A 20,999-nucleotide genomic window follows, 5' to 3' on the forward strand; every position below is an offset into this window, starting at 1 on the left:
TCGCACAACGCTTCGGTATGTTTCCCTCGCTCGAAAGCTTGCCAGACCTCCAGTGCCTAGTTACGGTTGCTAAGCCACGATTGGCCTGTGGCGGTTTTCAGGCGTGGCTTAGCGAAGGGTCAATTACACTGAATATATTGTTTGATAGGCAGTATTAACTAATGATAGTAAATGTAAAGTTACAGAACTCTGTCTGTGAAAGCTTAATGCATTAAATTTATCCAGAATGTAATTAGCTTTCTTGCAGCTTCTTTATATGCTTTCTTTGTATTTTTTTCCCCCAAATCTATCATAAATTTAATCAAACATTACATGATACGCAATCTAAAGATAAACTTTTTTCTTATGTTTTAGCCTTGTATTAATTTATTAAGCAATGGCAGATGATAGGCTACCACAATGTTTTTTTTGTTGTTGTTGTTGTTTGTTTTTGGAGCTGTAGGCCTACTTTAAGTAGGCTACACGTCGATACGTGTGCATATCTTAATGGGGACATTGTATATACGTTTATTTTGGATAGGTACAGTTAGTTAAAAAACACTATAACCTAACCCTTAAACGTGTGATACGTTTAGTTCAAGGGATTGTTGCAGATTTCAGTTTGTTCTTTATTAAAATGAAATAATAATGTAGATCTTTACCCAACAGTATAGGCCTAGTCTACATATTCTTTAAAATAATAAAATCCACGCTTCGAATACGCAATTTGTACTAATTAAATACAATTTTACGATGTTTTACAAACAGAACACGACGAGAAGCCTGCCTGCGTGTTAGAAAACGTCACGCCCCCTTCTCCTCGTCATCACGCGCTCCTTTATGGAAGTTCTAAGTTTTCTACTTTCACTTTAAACAACTCCGTCTCCATTAAAGCAGAAGAACAGAAACATTTTTATGGATCAGAATTTGCGGTGATTGTTCCGAGTGAAAAGTGGTGAAAATGAAACTTTTCATTCATTTGTTCTCAATTATCTTGTTTTTTCTCGACCATGGTAAGACTTTGATTTGTTACAATATTATCTCTCTTCCTGGTCAACGATAAAAAACGATTTATGGTGAATTTTCGTCATGAGATATGAAAATACATGGTTGCATGAGTGAACAAATAGCTATGTATAGGGAAAGGGGGCATTGTTGAAATCACAACATTTTATATGTTTTTGTTTGACTTATTTAACTGATTCTTTTTCAGATGTTTTCGGTGTTGGATCGGATAAAGTGTCAGTGTCAGTGCTGGAGGGAGATTCAGTCACTCTAAACACTGGTGTTCAAACAAACCAACAAGAAGATATTAAATGGTATTTTAATGACATTCTTGTCGCTCAAATCAGTGGAGATCTGAGTTTTATCTGTACAGATGTTCAGTGTAATGAAGATACTGAGAGATTCAGAGACAGACTGAAGCTGGATCATCAGACGGGATCTCTGACTGTCACAAACATCAGAAACACAGACTCTGGAGAATATAAACTACTGATCATCAGCAGAAGAAACAGTGAAAAGATCTTCAATGTTACTGTTCACGGTGAGTCATTAATGTTTATTATTTTAGTTTATATATAAACTAAACTGTAGTATAGCCTATGTGTGCTTAAATCACACTGTTAATTTGTTTATTTATTTACAATGATATTAAGAGTTATTTTCTTTACCTGTATGTTAATTCACATATAGTCTACAGATAATCTCTTTACAAACTTGCTAATTAATGTCAGTTTATAGAATTATCTCACTATAATAAAACAGTTTGCTTTGTTTTAAAATCATTAAATCATTTGCATTTGCCAGCTATTAGTTGTAAGTTTTTTTTTTAAGGAAGCTGTGAGCTCAGATGACAGTGTCTAATCACGCCTTCTCTGATCAGCTGATTATTATCCATTTAAATGAGAATAAAAATATGTAAAATGTGTTTATAAGCACAAACCAGGCATAAATGGTTCTTTTCAGATCAGTAGTTAAGAAGGGGCTTGTGCAACCGCATTCATGTGCAGTTCTTTTGTAGTGTATCTGTTTTCCCCAGAAAGATCCTCCAGCAGCTGTTGCTTTGTGTTTCAGGTTTTTCTGCTTCTGAACTATATGAAGTGAATAAACAGGAGGGAGAATCTGTCACTTTAGATCCTGGTGTAATAAGAAAACCAAGTGATGTGATGACGTGGTATTTTAAAGATACTCTCATCGCTGAAATCAGTGGAGATCAGAGTAAGATCTATACAGATGTTCAGTGTAAAGAGAGATTCAGAGACAGACTGAAGCTGGATCATCAGACTGGATCTCTGACCATCATGAACACCGGAACCACAGACACTGGAGTTTATAAACTACAGATCATCAGCGGCAGCATCAGCAGTGTGAAGAGATTCAGTGTTTCCGTCACTGGTGAGAGTATAATTCAGCAATTCAATGCATTTCCTTTGAGGAATTGAAAAAAAATCAGTTTATCAGTGAAATCAATATCATACAACTGAACATTAATGTGAAAAGGTGTATCAGTCAAATATATGGTTAAATACTGGATGGATTATTAGTCACTCTCGTAATGATGACCGTTTCTATTTATCTGTTCCAGATTCAGGTCTGTCTCAGTGCTCTATAGCAATAGTTGTTGCTGTTGCTGTTGCTGTTGCTGTTGTTCTGCTGGTGTTTGCTGCTGCTGCTGCTGGTGTGATTTGTCACCGCAGGACCCATGCACCAGTATCACAGAGTGTAAGTATTGCATACAGCTGATTTAACAAGATATATGCGATTTACTGTGCAAAAATCCTTTAAAAGAATAGTGATATGAATTAATGTTTGTATTATTAAATAATTACAGTTCTTTTTTAAACATAGGATTGTAACAGTTGTTTTCTGTTTTGTTGGTTTATTACAAATTCATTATTATTATTTAGATATCTGTTTAACATTAAATTACTCTCCCTGCATATTTAAGCCCTCAGATCTTTCAGTTCGTCAATTTTTTACTCTAGCCCCTTTCACACAGAAAAAAACACTGAAAATGTGTCCTGGATTTGTCCTGGTATCGTTTGATTTTGGTTCATTCACACCGCCAGTGATTTTCTGGAATCTGTGCATGCGTTCACACACATCCCTTAAAGACACGGTGTAACTTTTACCAATGCATTCGGTATGGATACAGATATATTGAGGAAGTGTAACCAAACAAATTTAAAACCCAAAGAGTCGCACGATAACTACGTCATTTGGACGACAATGTGTCATCACTTCGACATACAGATTACGGCATAGCAATTCTATGGCAATTTTCTGGGATAAACGCTCTGTGTGAAAGAGGCTTTGGCTTGTTGAATAAGTCTTTAATAACACAGTTCCTTGATAATAGCAATAAAGTACTTATTCTAGTAATTCTCCTGCATCGTGTGATTTGTGCAACTAAGGGTGTAACACTGTACACTGTTAATAGTTATCTTTTTCATCCTTGATTTTATCCTATGTTTTAACAGTATTAACACTACAGAAACAGATGTTCACAGGTGAGGCAGTGTCAAAACTATCAAAAACAATAATAACTCCCTAATAAACTAAATTACAATTACTAGAGAAACAATGCAACGTCTTTCAGAGAGCAAGTGTCTTATTATAAAACAGCAATACATCGGTTTAAGAATTTCAGATGCAATATTGAAATCATAATTCTTCCCTTTTTTATTACTGTACTATAGAAGATGACAGTGCAGTTTAAGACAGTGTTAAATATTTCATAAAAGAAAACCTCTGTATAAACAACAGAAGAAAAAAACAATTCTCTATCAGTCCTCCTCATTACTTTTAACCTTATTTGAATCTGTGCTTTCTTGCAGGAGGCTGATAAACAAGTTGGGACAGAGGACTCTAAGGCTCAAACTCAGGCTGAGGCAGCCAATAAAACAATGTAACATAATTTATAATTTTGATACTTTCATTGAAAGAGACACTGAAGAGAATTAGGAAATGATAGAGAGAAGATCAGCTGAAACTCTCCTCACTCACAGAGTAACTGTGTCGGGATTTCAGTTGTCAGCGCCAATACCAGTCAAATTTCAACTATTACTTACCAATTTAAATACGACTTCAAAAACTGATTTCTTATCAGTTGTTTTTTAGTGATTTTGAACAAATTTAGCCTTAAACAGTATATGATCAATAAAGTAAGAAACAGAGCAACAGTTTCCAGCAGTAGATCAGCTTGATGTTTCTCAGTAGAGGTTTATTAAAGCTTATTTTATTAAAGCTCACTATTAAAGTGAGACATTCTATCTGTTTCTTAACATTTGCATTATAATACTGATCTGGTTTGACACATCAGTTATTTTGTAGCGTCTGTTTACTTCCTCTGAAAGAACTGACTGTGTTTTTTACAATTACCTCAACAAGACAATCATTAAGACCAAGATTTTCCTCCTCAACACAGTCTCATACTCCACTACTGATACTGAAGCTGTTTTACTAGTGTTGTTGCTGTAACTGGAAAAGACTGGCATCAATATTTTGCTGGTGTTTAGTAGAAACATTAACACTAACCCTTGGTTATCCACCTTGATCAGAAAACACTAGTTGACCAATTATGAAGAGCATGGATTTTTCCATAATTTCTAGCAGCTACACTGGAATTAAAACGGACATAATAAGGAAGTCCATTTATTTATTTTAAAGTTGGTGAAACACTTTTCTGAGTATTTTATTTATTTATATATATATATTCAATGCCCGTAACTGGATGCATATATGACACAGGCTGTGTTTAAGTTGTTACATGGCGTTAAACCTGAGAAATACTTGATGGAGAAGTGTTACACCCATAATGACACACAAATGTGTTTATACTTGATAAAACAATACAATTAAATTATAGTAAGTCTTCATAAAGTTAGTAGATATATTTTTATCTTCATCGTTGAAATGTGCAAACACGTCTTCTTACCTGAAGTTGAGAACAAATTATTGTTCATAACTTATTCATTCTTTCATTTGATCTGCTGGCATGTTTGTAGATGAAGACCTGTCGTGTTATTTGTCTGTTTTTTTTTTTTTTGTTTGTTTGTTTTTCATCTTGTGTCTCTTTCAGTTTTATTAATGAAGTGTGTTCAGCTGTGATTGTTGTGTGTGATTGTTTTAAACTCATGGCATTCATTATTGTATTTTGCTGCTGTGTTTGAGTGGTAGAATATTATCACTGTTTGATTAAAATGATTGCCTTCACTTTAATACTCTGTCCAGTCTAGCCTTCAGTTTTAGCTTCAGCTCCAGTTTTTCTTGGTTCTTTCTTCTGACAGCATTCTTGTTCTCTTGTTCCTATTTTTGGATTTGTCTTTCAGCAGGTGGTAATCAGTAAAGCCTCAATAGAGGTGTCTCATGATGTTTATGACATGGTAAATATTTTAAAAGTTATTCAAAGCTAATGTTAAAATAGTTTTAACCAAACATCAACAAGAACTGGACATGAATGTTGTAGTTTTACAAACACTTAAGTTTTTTAATAAGCTGTTTTAGTAAGACACCTGTTGTTTGCACTCTGGACAGAATATTTCCTGGATACAAGAAACAAGGAAATTAACTTGAAAAATCTTTCAATGTTCATTATACATACTAGTAACATGATTCATTCATGAAGGCTGGAATCTGTTTGTCTCTAAAATATTTTTGTGTGTGTTACCAGAAATAACTAAGCTAATATTGAATCATAGAGTTATAAATTATTTTAACACTCATGCACTAAACTTTTACCAACAGTTATTAGTGATTGTTACTACAGTAAAACTGGGATCAGACAACACTCAGAAAATAAATGAAAAACATCTAACACTGTTTAAAGAAGATTCCACAGTAAATTATGATTTTATAGGAACAATCACTGTAGTATCTGGGAGAAATGATTAGCATTGTCAACTGCTTTATGGTTTTTCACAATTAATGCATAGTTTTCTTTAACAAGTTATGAACACAATGAATAACTCTAAAAGTGATGCTTGAAACACATACTACTGCAGCTCACACACTTCCAGTACTACCACATACTCATGCAGAACCTGTTCACCCAACAGTTCAAACCACATTTTTGGTACAGTGTAAATGCACTGTGAATTAGTTTTGAGGCTTTAAGAGTCAAATGCTAAACTGATCCATACAATACCAATAATTGGTAAAAGTTTGTATTTAGCCCATTCTTTAGCCTCGACTGAAGTTATCACAGGAGTTTCTAGTGAAATGATCACTGAGCTGGATCTGCTACTTTTTAAGATTTAAGTTTATTCATTCCTCTCATGCTGACAGGCACATAATCTACATGATCCTCCTCTTCAACTTTCTTTAAAAAAGGGAGAAAAAAAAGACACATAAAAAGAAAATATGTCAAATTCTTCCTGACTGATTGAGAGACAGAGTATTTGATAAAATCTTCCTCGATGACATGAGATTGGGTTCTCAGTGGTTTCACTTCTGGTCCCAAATTTTCCAAGTAATTTCCAAGCAAGAAAAAAAAAAAAAAAAACGAGTTTATTCAACAATATTCCATATCAGTCTGACGTAGGTACTGAATCAACTACACTACTGATACCAGGTATTGTTGCTGGTACTATTGCCGACATTGATTGAGACGGGTATATTTATTATCATTTTAAGATTGACATCTTGATGTTATCACATATTGGGCCCTATCTTGCACCCAGCGCATCTGTACGTTGATTGGTCATGTGATTATTTTAAATGGGATTGAGTTTGAATATTTGTATATGCCTGATGAAGGTCGTGAGACCGAAACGTTGCTAATAAATATTTTTTGATACATTTTTGTAACTGATAGTGTGCGGGAGTTCCTTTTTTTTTTTTTTTTTTTTTGACCTATATAATTGGTATTTTTTTCCCACACACCTATCACCTGAAGGTGTAGGCTACAATGGCATTTGCTAATACACTTGGTATGTTGAAAGCTAAAGTGATTATAACTTTCATTATCTAAGTGTTCAAGTTAAATGTTTTCCTATTAGCAATACTTTTGCCTTTAAAGAATAAAGATAATTTATTTTAGTTCTTCGTTTAGGGGTAAATGAAGTTCAAAATACGTGAGCAGTAATAGGCTATACTGTAATCGAACATCTGATGCTGCGTTAGATTAATATGTAAATATGTGCTGCATGCTTTCCTCTCAATAACAAAATAAATACACAACAAAATTGAGAAAACAGCAAGCATTTTAATCAAGCATAAGCAAACCATCTCATCATCATAGAAACATGGATATGTTTGCACAAGCTCTGCAATTCTGCACTCCAGGAGAGTCTCGTCACATTTATTTATATATAGCACTTTATACAATAGAATAGATTGCTTAAAATAAGCAGCTTTACTGTATTAAACATGAAAAACAGTGTAAGTGTCTCAGTACAATTTCATTTTCTACTATGGCAGTGTTCCAGTGTGCTCATGTTTTCATTTCATATCAACGTCTGACCTGGGCTGAGTTTCCGGATAACGTTGTCTCTTAGCGCGCTACGCATACTCTCAAGGTATAACTTAACTGAAGGTATACCATTTCTAGGCATGTTCCCCGAACTATGACTTAGGAAGCTGCTTAAGATATTCCTTCTTACGTGCGACGTTACCCGGTGCTGTCCGTGGTGATGGTTCTGAACTGGTTGATATCGATGGTTCGAGAATCAATTATTCTCTCGTGCAGGGGCTGTTTATGTGAGAAAGCGATGTTCTTTATAAAATAAGCACTTTATAAATAGTTGAAATTGCATTTATTAGGACTCATGGGATATTATAAAAAATAACCCAAACTATAATAGCCTATAATAGCCTTGCCTACATATTTTAAAATTGTATCATACTGCTGCCATAATAACCATTTCAATTATTTATGTGCTTTCTTCTTTTTCCTATTTTTGTTCGCTGAGGTGGAGCTGTGATGAAATATTGTTCTTGTAAATACTTTCCAGCATTTCAGTAATAAAAGTGTACATCATGTACGGTGCTCGGCAGTGATCAAAAAGGATTTAAACAGTGGATTTTGAATCTCTTCTTGTAAACTCAGAGATGTGGATTCAGACGGCAATTAAATTCCCACACGACCTGTTTGTCAAAAAACAGTAGTTTGGCCAGGGATTTTTACGAGGGTTGGGTGAGAATAAACACTGATATTATGGATTGGACGGCACTAAAATAACCAACTTACTGTACGAGCCCATGAGAAACAATATTAGCGTCCGAATAGGACTTAAAAATTAAGGATAATTTTTATGCTTTCACTGCCATTTAAAAGCACTCTTTAATTAAAATAAATGTATACAATTTTATTATATATAATAATATAATTAAAATTCTATTAACAATCAGTGTAATGGCAATTGTATTCTTTGCATGAATACACTTGAATTAGCCTAATTGAACACTGTCTGGGTGTATTAAAACGTACTCGGTTACCTAATGTAACCTCAGTTCTCTCTAGAAGAGGGAACGAGTATTGCGTAAGTTGCTTACGCTACGGGAAAGTCTTCTTTCTTCGAGATCTGAAGCCAAAAAATTATCCTTAATTTTGTATTCATTGTCAACGCAGTGCGGCAGCCGGCAGACCAAGGCAGGCTGTATAAGCGTGCTCATTGGCTGCTCGGCGGCAACTGCTTAAAGGAGAACTCCGGTCAATTTTAACATTGAGCTAATTTTTTTGTAAATTTGGAGTGCTGTCAATACAGAGAACAACGACAAAAACCATGTTATCCTCTTTTAAAATTTGCACCCTGTTGACTTCAATGGGGCAAGTTTTAAACCTGCTTTTAGCCTCTTAACATCCTTGATGTGTCATTACAAGTGTACAGCTAATGTGAGTGATTCCTTCAGAGTGATCACGGGTGAATCTGACTGCAGTAGATGTGAAAGATATTAATAAAAATGATGTTATTTCAGCCAGCGCACATACCTGTATTTTCTTCCTGTTTTCGGTCGAAGCCCATAGTAATCGATTGCCGAGTTCACACACATAGGTTTAGTACCTATGATCACGTGCGTGAACTCAACAATTGATTACTATGGGCTCGTTGTTCTCTGTATTGACAGCACTCCAAATTTACAAAAAAATGAGCTCAATGTTAAAATTGACCGGAGTTCTCCTTTAAGCCTTTCAGTGAGCCTCATGAAACGTGGCCTCCAATGAGGGCGCTTTGCGCCCTCCACACCCTTCTAACCGTTAAGATGGGTGTGGCCAGTGTGTATATAACGAGGGCTCACAGGCTGAATATCTGGTTTTCGTAGTCTGAAGCGCAAAAGCTCGTGGCGCGACACGGCAGGTTACGCAATACTCGTTCCCTCTTCTAGAGAGAACCGAGGTTACATTAGGTAACCGAGTACGTTCTCTTACGAGAGGTTCTCTCGTATTGCGTAAGTTGCTTACGCTACGGGAACCCCTTGTCAACGCCGTGCGCGCCGAGCATCCAGCACATGAATCCCAGGGAGACCGGGGAAAACATAATGCTGAAAACAGGTGGCCGGTCGGAGAGACGGGCCAACACAGTACAAAGCACTTCACTCAGTGTATAAAATAGAGCGGCGCGGCCGGTCTATAAGTATATATCAGTCCAAAACAGTGGGGCCGGCAGCGCGAGCCCACACAGTACATAAGCACTCATTAGAGTAAGAAAAGAGCGACATCATCGGCCTTTTACGAAGAGAATAATCCCCCGCGCAACAGAGTGGAAGACGGGCGGCCAGCAGCACAGACCAGCACCGGTAAACAGCGCGTAACGGGGAATGAAAAACAGAGCGGCCCAGCCCGGTCTGAGTATAAAACACTTCACCCTAAGTACCATACCAGAAATATCGCCAGCATGTGAACGTAGTCTGCAAATAAGCGACTGGGCAGAGCATACATGTCACTTATACTGACAGCAATTTAGCCTGTAAGGCGGGAACTTCCAGGTTATAAAACCTCACGAATGTCGATGGGGAGGCCCAGCCTGCCGCCATACAAATATCGTGGATAGAAATTCCACTGGACCAGGCCCACGAAGAGGCCATGCCTCTAATAGAGTGGGCTCTGATACCCAGAGGGCACTGCAGGTGTTTGGAGGCATAAGCTGCTGCAATCGCGTCCACTATCCACCTGGACAGGCTCTGTTTCGAGGCGGCGAGACCCTTGGTGCGTCCGCCGAAGGAAACAAAGAGCTGCTCGGAACGCCTGAAAGCGGCGGAGCACGTGATGTAAACTCTCAGCGCCCTGACAGGGCATAGGAGGTTATCACTGTCCCCATTATAGGATGCTGGCAGAGCCAAAAGGGAAATGATTTGTGCCCTAAAAGGGGTTCCAATCGCTTTGGGGATGTAACCGTGTCTCGGTCTGAGAATGACTTTTGAGTCGTAACAGATAGCGCGTGCAAATCCCCCACACGTTTTACTGAAGACAGAGCTATCAGAAAAACGGTTTTGAGTGACAGGTACTTTAAATCCACGGATTCAAGCGGTTCAATGGGAAAAGTCTTCAGGGCCTCCAGGACCAAGGACAGATCCCAAATAGGAACCGAGGGGGGCCGCGGGGGATTCATCCGTCTAGCTCCTCTGAGGAAGCGGATAATGAGCTCGTTCCTTCCTATTGCCTGTCCACGCGTCGTCTCAGCGAACGCTGCAATATCCGCCACATACACTTTGAGCGTGGAAGGGGACCTGCCCTTGTCCAACAGCTCTTGTAGGAAGGAGAGCACCCGTGGGACCCCACATGCACGTGGATCCAAGCTCTTAGTAGCGCACCATTTAGAAAACACCAACCATTTAGACGCGTAGAGCCGTCTCGTAGAGGGGGCTCTAGACTGCGTGATCGTGTTCACGACCCCTTCTGGCAGGTCAACAGGTATCCGTAGATTACCCATGCATGCAGCGACCAGCGCTCTGGATGGGGATGCCAGATCGATCCACCGGCTTGAGAGAGGAGATCCTTTCTCACCGGGATCGGCCATGGGGATGAGTGCGACAGCCTCACTAGCTCTGGGTACCAGGTTTGGTTCTCCCAACGCGGGGCTATAAGAAGCACTGGGTGGTGCGTTTCCCTGATCCTCGAAATGACCTGTGGTAACAGGGAGATTGGGGGAAAAGCGTACAGCGGGAGGCTGGGCCATGTCTGGGACAGCGCGTCCTCGCTTTTCGAGAAAAATTTCGCTTGAGTGCGTTCTCGACCGCTATCATCTCCAAACAGTTTATGTGGAGGCATTTCTCCTGGTCTGACCACAGGCCAAAAACCGGTTTGCCCTCGAAAAGAGCGCCCCAACCTGAGGTGGAAGCGTCCGTCGAGATAACTTTGCGGTGTGAGATGGCTCCCATTGTCACTCCCCGCTGGTACCAGTCGGCCGCTAACTAGGGCTTCAGTGCTTAAACGCAGCTCTGAGTCACTCTGATTCGAATGCCGCCGGAAGCCCAGGCTCTGTGAAGCACTCGGGCATTCAGCCAGCGTTGTAGCGGGCGCATACGTAACAGACCCAGCTGAAGCACTGCTGCAGCTGAAGCCATACAACCCAGCATCCTCTGAAATGTCTTGAGAGGTGCGGTGCTGCCCGGCTGGAAGGACGCGGCCAGGTGTCGAATGCAGCGCGCGCGCTGTGTCGACATGCAGGCCTTCATTGCCACAGTGTCCAGATCCAAACCCAGAAAAGAGGTTGATTGACTGGGCACTAATGAGCTCTTGGTCCAGTTGACCGTAAGCCCCAGGCTGTCAAGGTGGCTTAGAAGCACTGTTCTGTGGGCGATGAGTTCGGCCTCTGACTGTGCTAGAATTAGCCAATCGTCCTAGTAGTTCAGAATTCGCATTCCCCGACCCCTCTGGGGAGCGAGAGCCGTGTCCATGCACTTCGTAAATGTACGGGGTGCCAACGACAGGCCGAAAGGCAGGACGGTGTACTGATATACCTGACCGTCGATGGCGAATCTCAAGAATGGCCTGTGACGGGGTATTATCTGGATCTGAAAGTACGCGTCTTTTAGATCGAGAGATATAAACCAGTCCCTCGGGCGAATTTGCGCGAGAATTTGCCTGGTTGTGAGCATTTTGAACGGTCTTCTCATAAGAGCCTTGTTCAAATGTCTCAGATCCAAAATTGGTCTGAGAGCTCCGTCCTTCTTGGGAACGAGGAAATAACGGCTGTAAAAGCCTGACTTGCTCATAGAAGGGGAAACCGGTTCTATAGCCCCTTTGCACAGAAGTGTAGCTATTTCTGCTCGAAGTAGATGTGCTACTTCCCCATTCACTCTGGTCTCGATACGCGCTTGAAAGCGCGTAGGGCGGCGAGCGAACTGCAGAGTATAGCCCTGTTTTACTGTGCTTAGCACCCATTCTTATGAGTGTCTGCAGTAACCGTGGCAACGGGGACTGACAGGGCATGAAGCTTTGACGATGGTCCGGCCGCGGCGGAACACAATCGTCGCTTCTTTCCTCGGGCTAGGAGGTTTTTGCAGGCTCAGGTTTTACCGCAATCCTCTGCCGGGGTCCCCGGGAAGGAGGCGGCCTGTTTCGGCTGGTCGAGCGAGATCGAGGGCGGCCGCCCTGTCGTCGCTGCGAGGACAGAGGTCGAGCTGGGCGGTGGGTAGAGCTTTTGCGCAGGCTGGTCACGAGGACGGCGTGCGGCAGAGCTAGAGCGCCGAGGCAGAAAGAGATTCATCGCCTGTGTAGTCTTCTGAACCTCCGAGAAGCGGTCCACGATCCCGTTTATCGCTGGGCCAAACAGGCCGGTGGGGGGGGGGGGGGGGGGCGTTAAGGAACACCGCGCGCTCAGACTCCCTCATGTCAGCGAGCGTGAGCCAGAGATGCCTCTCTGAAACCGTCAGAGAGGCCATGCACCGTCCAATGGCCTGGGCAGCGGATTTCGTGGCGTGAAGGGAAAGGTCCGTCGCGCTCCTTAAATCCGTGATGGAAGCAGACTCCGAACCTTTCTCGTCCAAATCACGGAGGAGGTTAGCTTGGAGAATCTGCAGTACGGCCATAGAGTGGAGTGCAGATGCAGCCTGTCCGGCGGCGGTGAAAGCGCGGCCGACGAGGGCTGATGTGGTCCTGCAAGCCTTGGACGGGAGGGCAGCCTTTGAGCGCCAACCAGAGGGCGGGCAAAGGTGCACTGCGACCGCCTCTTCCACGGGGGGAATGGCATTGTACCCCTTCTCAACGGCGCCGTCAACTTGTGAGAGCGTCGATGAGGCGTGTGTAGAAACTCTCGCGGAGAATGGAGCATTCCACGATTTAGAGAGCTCGCTGTGAAGCTCAGGCAGGAAGGGTGCGGTTCTGGACGCTGGCTGTCGGCGGCGGTGATGAAGGAAGCAGCCGTCGAGTCTGTTCGGTGCTGGCTCCTCAGGAGGAGACCAATCAAGGCCCAGCTGTTCAACAGCCCGCGTGAGGAGGTGTAAAAGTTCCGCGTCCTCGCCCGCTCGAGTACGGCCTGAACAAGACAAGAAAATCAGATATTCAGCCTGTGAGCCCTCGTTATATACACACTGGCCACACCCATCTTGACGGTTAGAAGGGTGTGGAGGGCGCGAAGTTTCATGAGGCTCACTGATAGGCTTAAGCAGTTGCCGCCGAGCAGCCAATGAGCACGCTTATACAGCCTGCCTTGGTCTGCTGGCTGCCGCACTGCGTTGACAATGAATACAAAATTAAGGATAATTTTTTGGCTTCAGATCTCGAAGAAAGAAGACTTTCCTGTAGCGTAAGCAACTTACGCAATACGAGAGAATCTCTCGTAAGAGAACTTCAGAATTATATTCATATAGACCTGCAACAGTGATAAGGTAAAGCTAAGAGTGGTCCAGACCAACCTTCCGAAAGTGTGACTTATGGAAGATATACTTAACTAAGAACGTTTCGGGAAACACGTATTAATGATAAGGTATAGCTTAAGGTGTAACTTAAGAACGACGTAGCGTTAAGAAGGTTTCGGGAAACCCAGGCCTGGACGGACTGAACAGGAGAAATGAACCAGAAAAGATTTTCATGTAAAAGAAGGTGGAGCCGCAGCGCACACCTACCTACATTATCGCTACAGACCAAAGGTAGTACAAAGGTGTTTACCAGCCAACTTTTCCGGAACTTTGCTTTGGCAAGCAGTTTCGAACTGATTCGTTTTGGCCTGATTTTGTTCGCTGTATCTGAGCCCTAGCATTTGGGGTAGGTTAGGCAATCTGTGATTGCCATGACCAATGAAATATTTATTATCTAGACTTTGCACTGAACGTTTTTGGGGGTAAAAAAAAAAACGCCTTTACAGACTACGCTTCTGTAAACCTATATGCAACGCATTCAGTACTCAATTTAAAAAGAATGACAAATGTAAGAGCACAGTTCAATATTTAATAAAGTTAGTACATTTTGTTAAGCTAAAAAACATTTATTTGAGTTTCTGGTATATGCTATAGCCTACTCTTTGTGAACCACTACATTACAATACTAATACAGAGCAACACAATATCAGAAATCACAATAACAACTTGTGAAAAACCCCAGATGTGATCAAACAATGTCATAGAAAGATCAAAAGCAAAACAGAGATTCTGTCAGAAACCAAAGGTTGTGAGTCAGGGCCCGTATGAGCTCTAACATCAGATCCAGTAGATCCAGTATTTGATCATCAATTTTAAGGGACATTTACGTACACATCCTCTTTCTTTGATTTCTGCAAGGAAACAGAAACACAATCAGGAACTGCTGATGCAAAGTAAAAATTAATAGCAGACCAACCTTTAAAACAAGACCTTATTAAAGTGTCTGTAAAATAATTTCTTTGCTAATAATAGCAAGCATATAGAGCAGGGGTGCAAAACCCAATTCCTAGTGGGCCACAGCCTTGCAGAGTTTAGTTCCAGCCCTGCTCCAACACACTGTGTCCCAATCAGGCCCGGCTCCACAGGGGGGCAAGAGTTGGCATGGCCCACCCAATCAGGAGTTTGGCCCACCCTGGCCCCATGCCAAACAAGGACTGATTGTAAAATTGGTGTGATGTTCAATTCAGCTCCAGATTTTGAGTGAGATTGGGTTTTCGCTGCTTGATATCAAAATTCCGCTTGTTATTTAGAAAAGCAATATTAGAAATTGTCTTCATAAACGTTCAAATGATTTTAAACCGTTCACGAGCAAGAAGACTCGAAAAAACTCAGTTGGGTAACCACAACATGTTTTCTGTGCGCAGATATGTTCAATTCAATTCAATTCAATTCACAATTATTTGTAGAGCGCTTTTCACAATACATATTGTAAAGCAGCTATACAGAAAATGCATGAGTCCACATTACAATTTAGATTGATCTGGCAACATCAGAGGTGACTGTGTCCAAGTTATGTATCTCAGAAATGTACATATACAAATCACACAGTTGGCTAATAATGTATTAATTTAAACAATGTATTAATTTAAGGCAGAATCAATGAGCTCATTGAAGTAATGAATACTTGTTTGTTAAAAAATTCTTAGGATATATAGAAAAAATATAGCATTGGTGCTACATCGAGTCAGCACTACTGAACTGAGTTCTTTGTGTCTTATCTCATCCACTTAAACGGATGTGTACACACACAAAATTAAGACAAAATGGCAGTTGGCTTAACTGATGTAAAATAAAAAGTCTTAATGAACTTAAACAGTTGGGAGAATATCTTAAATGTGTCAGATCATGCATTTGTTCTTAAAGTGACAGTAGCTTAATACACCTAAATCACTTCTTTAGCTTTAATAAGGATCAATATATATTCAGTTCATACATGAATACAGTTAGACCTACCTGAAATTTGTTTATTTAATTTGTATCTTTGTTCTGTTAGTGGGGCTAGTGAAAATTTTGGCAGGGCAAGTAGGCATAACCATAAACTCCTTAACCCTTTATAGGGCACTCATTGAAATACTTGGAAATTCTAAATTTCAACCATAGAGTGTTATTGGAGGATATTATAAGACTTCTAAACATTTGTGAGTTTTTAAAAAAATATATTTTTTTAGGTTGGAAATCAAGGGCAATGAAGTTACCATATATGGTTCCTCGCCAGTCTAGGGTAATGTTTTTCCCTTAAAAAGTGTATATATATAAATATAATAAAAACACATAAACTTGTTACAAACATAAAAATATTTATTTAGTAACATTTTAAATTATTATTAGGAACATTTTAAATTAAATTATTATTAGGAACATTCATTAAATTAATGAATAGGGTATTCATTTATGGTTTGTGCTCCTAAGAACATCTAATATGATTCATATTTTATAAATGCACATTTGTGCATTTATAAATGTTATAAATAAATGTATACATTTATAAAAGATCTGTACTACTGATCTTTGGTATGGTCAAGTACTGGTGGTACCACTTATTTTAGCAGTAATAAGTCTCACAGTAAAAAAAAAAACACCAATACATGGCATTTAACTATGATAAAAACTGTTTCAAGGGCATAAAACTTACACATAAAGGGTAAATATATAATAAGAAGTGCAAAATATCATTATAAGTATTAAAAACTGTTATAAAGGTCATAAAACTGACCAAAACCACACATATTTCAACATCTATGGCAATATAAAATGTCTATAAATGTGTTACGTTTCCCACTGGATCACTTTATAATGTTATTCAAACCTGTGATAACATCCAATGCACTAGTAAATACTATTGTCCTACGTTATAATCATAGACTGTGGTTATAATGCATTATTTGTAGAAAAAATACCCTAGTACGGCTTTTCTATACGCATAGGGCGTATGTCTAAATATGGACATTCGCTAATCTTACCTGAACAGGGCGTATGATCAAATATGGTCTCACCATTTTTCATGCCACAAATGTCAATACTTTCAAGAAATCTATGCAAACAACACCTATCTCAACATGTTGCACAACTATTCAACCATAGAATGTGTGAGTTTCATCAACTCACAATTTTTTGTTTTGAAGTTATTAGCGCTGATGTGGGAGTAGGTAGTAGCGCATAACCTCACTTTCCAATATCCGGAACGACACTGAAGTTTGAAATGCTCCGCGCAACTTCTGATTGGTCAGATGCCATCATGTGACTATCAGTGACGTAGCCTGATCTTCGCTGATTGGCTAGGAGAAATCTATGCGCTCATATGACAACGCAAACAGGCAGGGGAGACTCAGTTTGAATGCGCGATTAAGTTACCAAATATGGTTCCTCGCCCGATAAAGGGTTAAGGCTGATTTATACTTTTGCGATGGACCTACGCCGAAGCCTCTACGCTATAGACTACGCGTTGGTTTTCATTTATACTTCTGCGTCGTTGTCCGTGTTGACGTGCAATTACATGTGCAGAGGGAGCATGTGAAACCGACGGAGCGGTTCTAGCAGACCAATCACAGCGCTTGTGTCCGCGTAAAATTGACGAGTTGTTACATTTTTGGAGAGGTGCACGTCTGTGTCACATCCATAAGAAGGCAGACAAGGTAGAGTGTTACAAACAAACAAACTTTATTAAGTGCAGGATGAGATGAACGATGAAAGCAATGCTGATAAGGTGAACACTTAGCTGAACTTGAATAATGTCTTTGCAGGTGATGACGATGATGATGAAACACAGGGCGAGTCGACGAAGGACAGAGACGATGGGAAACAACTGGACTACGGGTAAGTAGATCCACAGGTGGGTAATACAGGTAAGAAGTCTGGGCTGGGCTTGGTCTCAATTCAGAGGCTGCATCCTTTGAAGGACGCGAAGGTCAGACTGAGTGTTATAAAATGAGACGCTCTTGCCTACGGAGGATTGTTTTTGTTGTTGTCGCCTAGCAACTGTGACATCTTCTGTTGATGAGCAAGGGGGTAATCCAGCACCCGGAAAGCGTACCTTCCCTGGGGGCCGCCATTGGTTATCAAGCCATCACCACTGACCTTCCATTGACTCACGTTTATTTTGGCGTCACTTTGATAGCGAATAATTTTACTCCTGCTCCTAGCTCATGGACAGCTCCTACTCACGCTCTCTGTCTCTGCAAGATTCGGAGGGAATGATTCAGATTTCGCTTGGCACAGCTACTAGAAGACTTAAAACTGTCAGACAGGTTGCTCGCGTCACATCTACGTCGCCAAGCTCAGTTTGAGTCTGCGCAGTACGCTCAGCCATCAGGACGTGACTGCTTCTAATTGACTTCACTTTTCTCCGTTAAGGTCGCTGTGTCCCTTTCTAATACTGTCTATGTTGATGAGTGGCAGTAACATTTGTTGGGTTTTTTTTTTTTTTTTTGCACAAGTGTGTTTAATTAGGCTGTGGCCCTATAGAAACTGAGTTTTGCACCCCTGATATAAAGTCAGCCTGTATTTTCTAGCAGACGTTCTATACCAGACGCTGTAACTGCATCAGGCGGATAAATGTTTGCAGCCCCAATCTGTTTTTTCTTTTTTTTTGTTTTGTTCCAACCTTATAAATAATATGCTGTTTTTTTTTTTAAATGTGCATCTCATCTGTTGTGAGATTTTTGTTAAGAGGTTTAAAATGTATACGCTACCGCTTGTGAAAATCTTTATTTTTCAAACACTGAGTGTTTTAGCATTTTAATGAGAAATACCATTGAAGTGTCAGAGTATACTCTTAGATAACAAATAGATAACTTAACGAAAATCTCACACGATCTCATACGTTTCGAATTTAACCAATATAATGTCACATTCACACGCTGATCTAATCTGATTATAATAAGAGTGTGAACGTTAGGCACAATGGCACATAATGAAATGAGACATTTAGGTCTATTTAAATAACAAAAACCTAGTGTTTGATTCTTGTTGTGAAATATAGCTCAACACTTCAACATCATATCGATTATCTTCAAATTGTACGAATTCGAAACTTTATAAGCAGGGGTTTTTAAAACATTTTTGTTAAGTACCCTTTCAGATGATGAAATCGATGACACAACATCAACTAGTCAGAAAGTTTGTTATGGACATTGTGTTTTCAGAAATGATTTACTAATAATTATAATATTTTATTATTATTGGGTAAAAATACAGTACTTTTGTGACTGCTTATACATTTTTATTTGTGTTAATGAATGTATAGGCCTGCAAAATGGAAATATTGTATGTTAGTGTTTACCTTGAGTTGCAAACAATACAGACGGTACACATGAGCCTCTGAAGGTAATAATGACCAAGACGGATCGACAGCTAAACTGTTCACTGACACTCAGCAAGTTTCAATCAGACTGACTGCAACACAGTCATAAATGATCTTACCATTTTTCGTGTTGTTGGTTTACACACTGCTGAATCAGTTCTGTCTTCCTCCTGGGTCTGGACTGTAAATATCACAGATGTGTTAAAACTACAATGTTTTCAATCTTACATCAAAAATTGTGCTTTGAAAAAGATAAATATTTTGACATGCATTCATTTCTTGCTCTTCTAACCTGTTTTTCTACATGTCTTGCAGATGCAGAAGATCACGACTGCAGCAACAATCATCAGAGATCCAGCAGCAGCAGAGATCAACACTATCAGAGACACTGAGACTGGAGGAACTGAAGGAGAGGAAAAGAGAGACAGTCATTAATGTGAGTGAATGTGTCAGTACAACAGAAGACAGAGCTGAGCTCGGCAAATAACATCACCACAAAAGTAGGCCTACCTGCACATGTGTGACAGAGTGTGTTGATGTCCAGATGTGTGGTCTGGTTGCTGATGGGATTGTTCAGCACACAGCTGTAGGTGTTTTTATCCTGATATTCCACCTCCAGAGGTAGAGAGAGACTGATGCTGAGATCACACACACTGATGCTGGACAATACACTGATTCCTGCGTACCAGGAGAGAGTCGCATCACTCACATTCAACACTGATGAACACACCAATGAACATGATGACGATGAAGATGATGAATATTCTCTACTGATGACAGGAACAGGCAGACGAGCTGGAAAATGTAAGAGAATAAAGAGCATCTAAACAACAATCTTATTGTTGGTGTAGTGTGTTGAAGGTTGTGTTTCTGTCATTTAAAACTATAAAATGATTAAACAATTTGATATGTAAAACAATTAAATGAAAGCCCCGAAGTTCAATCTGCAGTATTTTTGGCATAATGTTAATAAAAAAAAAAAATAATAAAAAAAAAATATATATATATATATTCGTCACTACTTTTCTTAAAAAAAGAAAGCAGGTTTGGAACGACATGAGGATGAGTAATTTATGACAGAATATTTATTTTTGGGTGAACTAATAAAACAAGAATATGTGGACTGGACAAATTAGCTTTTTACTCACCATAGACAGAAACACTGAATGTTTTTGATGTCAGTTTCGCTCCATTTATCTCTAGTTGATAAACTCCAGTATGTTCAGTTCTGGTGTTTGTGATGGTCAGAGATCCAGTTTGATCGTCCAGCTTCAGTCTGTCTCTGAATCTCCCATCAGGACCATCATATGTGGAGAAGATTTGCTTCTTTTTTTTTATTTTAGCTATGAGTGCATTTTCAGCTCCAAATGTCCACAATATATCATCATCTTCATGTATTTCAGTAACATCAGTGTTTAGAGTGACAGAATCTCCCTCCATCACTGACACTGACTTCACTTCATCAACACCAAACACACCTGATGAACAAACAGATTTTACACAGATTACGGCCTCTGATGGTTTACAAAGCCTGAAATCAGCTGAAGTTTTTAAATGTGAATTAAAAAACATTCACAACAGCAGCAAACACACAAAAGAAAATGAAAGGGTGAGATACATGAACAGACAGATTTTTAATGGTGTTTTTAAAGTCATCTGGTATAGAGCGAAATAAATGTATACAAAGTCAGTTACAACATGAAAATTGTATTTTATATTAGTTTTGTTGTTTGTCATGGTTATCATTTTTAGAGATGACTGAGATGACACAAAAAATGGTGATTTAAATATTGAAGATTTGAAGTAGCTCAATGGAGGATTTGCTTTTTTAGCTTCCACTGGTTGAAATTAATATTGTAATGTCCAATATTTTCAATGATTTAACATCTGTGAAGAATGCTACTGTTATTAAGTCAAAAAT

At 39.8% G+C, this 20,999-nt stretch overlaps 3 protein-coding genes and 1 long non-coding RNA gene across 4 annotated transcripts in view; 3 read left to right on the forward strand and 1 right to left on the reverse strand.

Moving 5' to 3' along the window:
* LOC307169827 (cell adhesion molecule CEACAM1-like) overlaps positions 1 to 20,999 on the forward strand; it is a 444,926-nt gene that overhangs the window by 135,503 nt on the left and 288,424 nt on the right. The window lies entirely within an intron of this gene.
* LOC307169900 overlaps positions 1 to 20,999 on the reverse strand; it is a 351,093-nt gene that overhangs the window by 41,654 nt on the left and 288,440 nt on the right. The gene's annotated exons all lie outside the window — the stretch shown is intronic.
* Positions 1 to 20,999, forward strand: part of LOC307169866 (uncharacterized protein) — a 114,743-nt gene that overhangs the window by 25,772 nt on the left and 67,972 nt on the right.
* LOC307169839 (uncharacterized protein) lies at positions 846 to 19,903 on the forward strand. Of its 2 annotated transcripts, none has more exons than XM_079890679.1 (5): positions 846 to 992; positions 1,193 to 1,525; positions 2,056 to 2,376; positions 2,567 to 2,703; positions 3,819 to 6,458. In XM_079890679.1, the coding sequence occupies exons 1-5, from the start codon at positions 941 to 943 to the stop codon at positions 3,891 to 3,893; spliced, it is 918 nt and encodes a 305-aa protein (XP_079746805.1). In that variant the 5' UTR covers positions 846 to 940; the 3' UTR covers positions 3,894 to 6,458. The 2 variants fall into 2 exon arrangements, with proteins under 2 accessions (XP_079746805.1, XP_079746804.1); XM_079890678.1 differs by lacking the exon at positions 3,819 to 6,458 and adding an exon at positions 19,394 to 19,903 and having other exon boundaries at positions 931 to 992.

The sequence above is a fragment of the Squalius cephalus genome, assembly GCF_949319135.1.
Source record: "Squalius cephalus genome assembly, chromosome: 13".
NCBI classification, from domain to species: Eukaryota; Metazoa; Chordata; class Actinopteri; order Cypriniformes; family Leuciscidae; genus Squalius; species Squalius cephalus.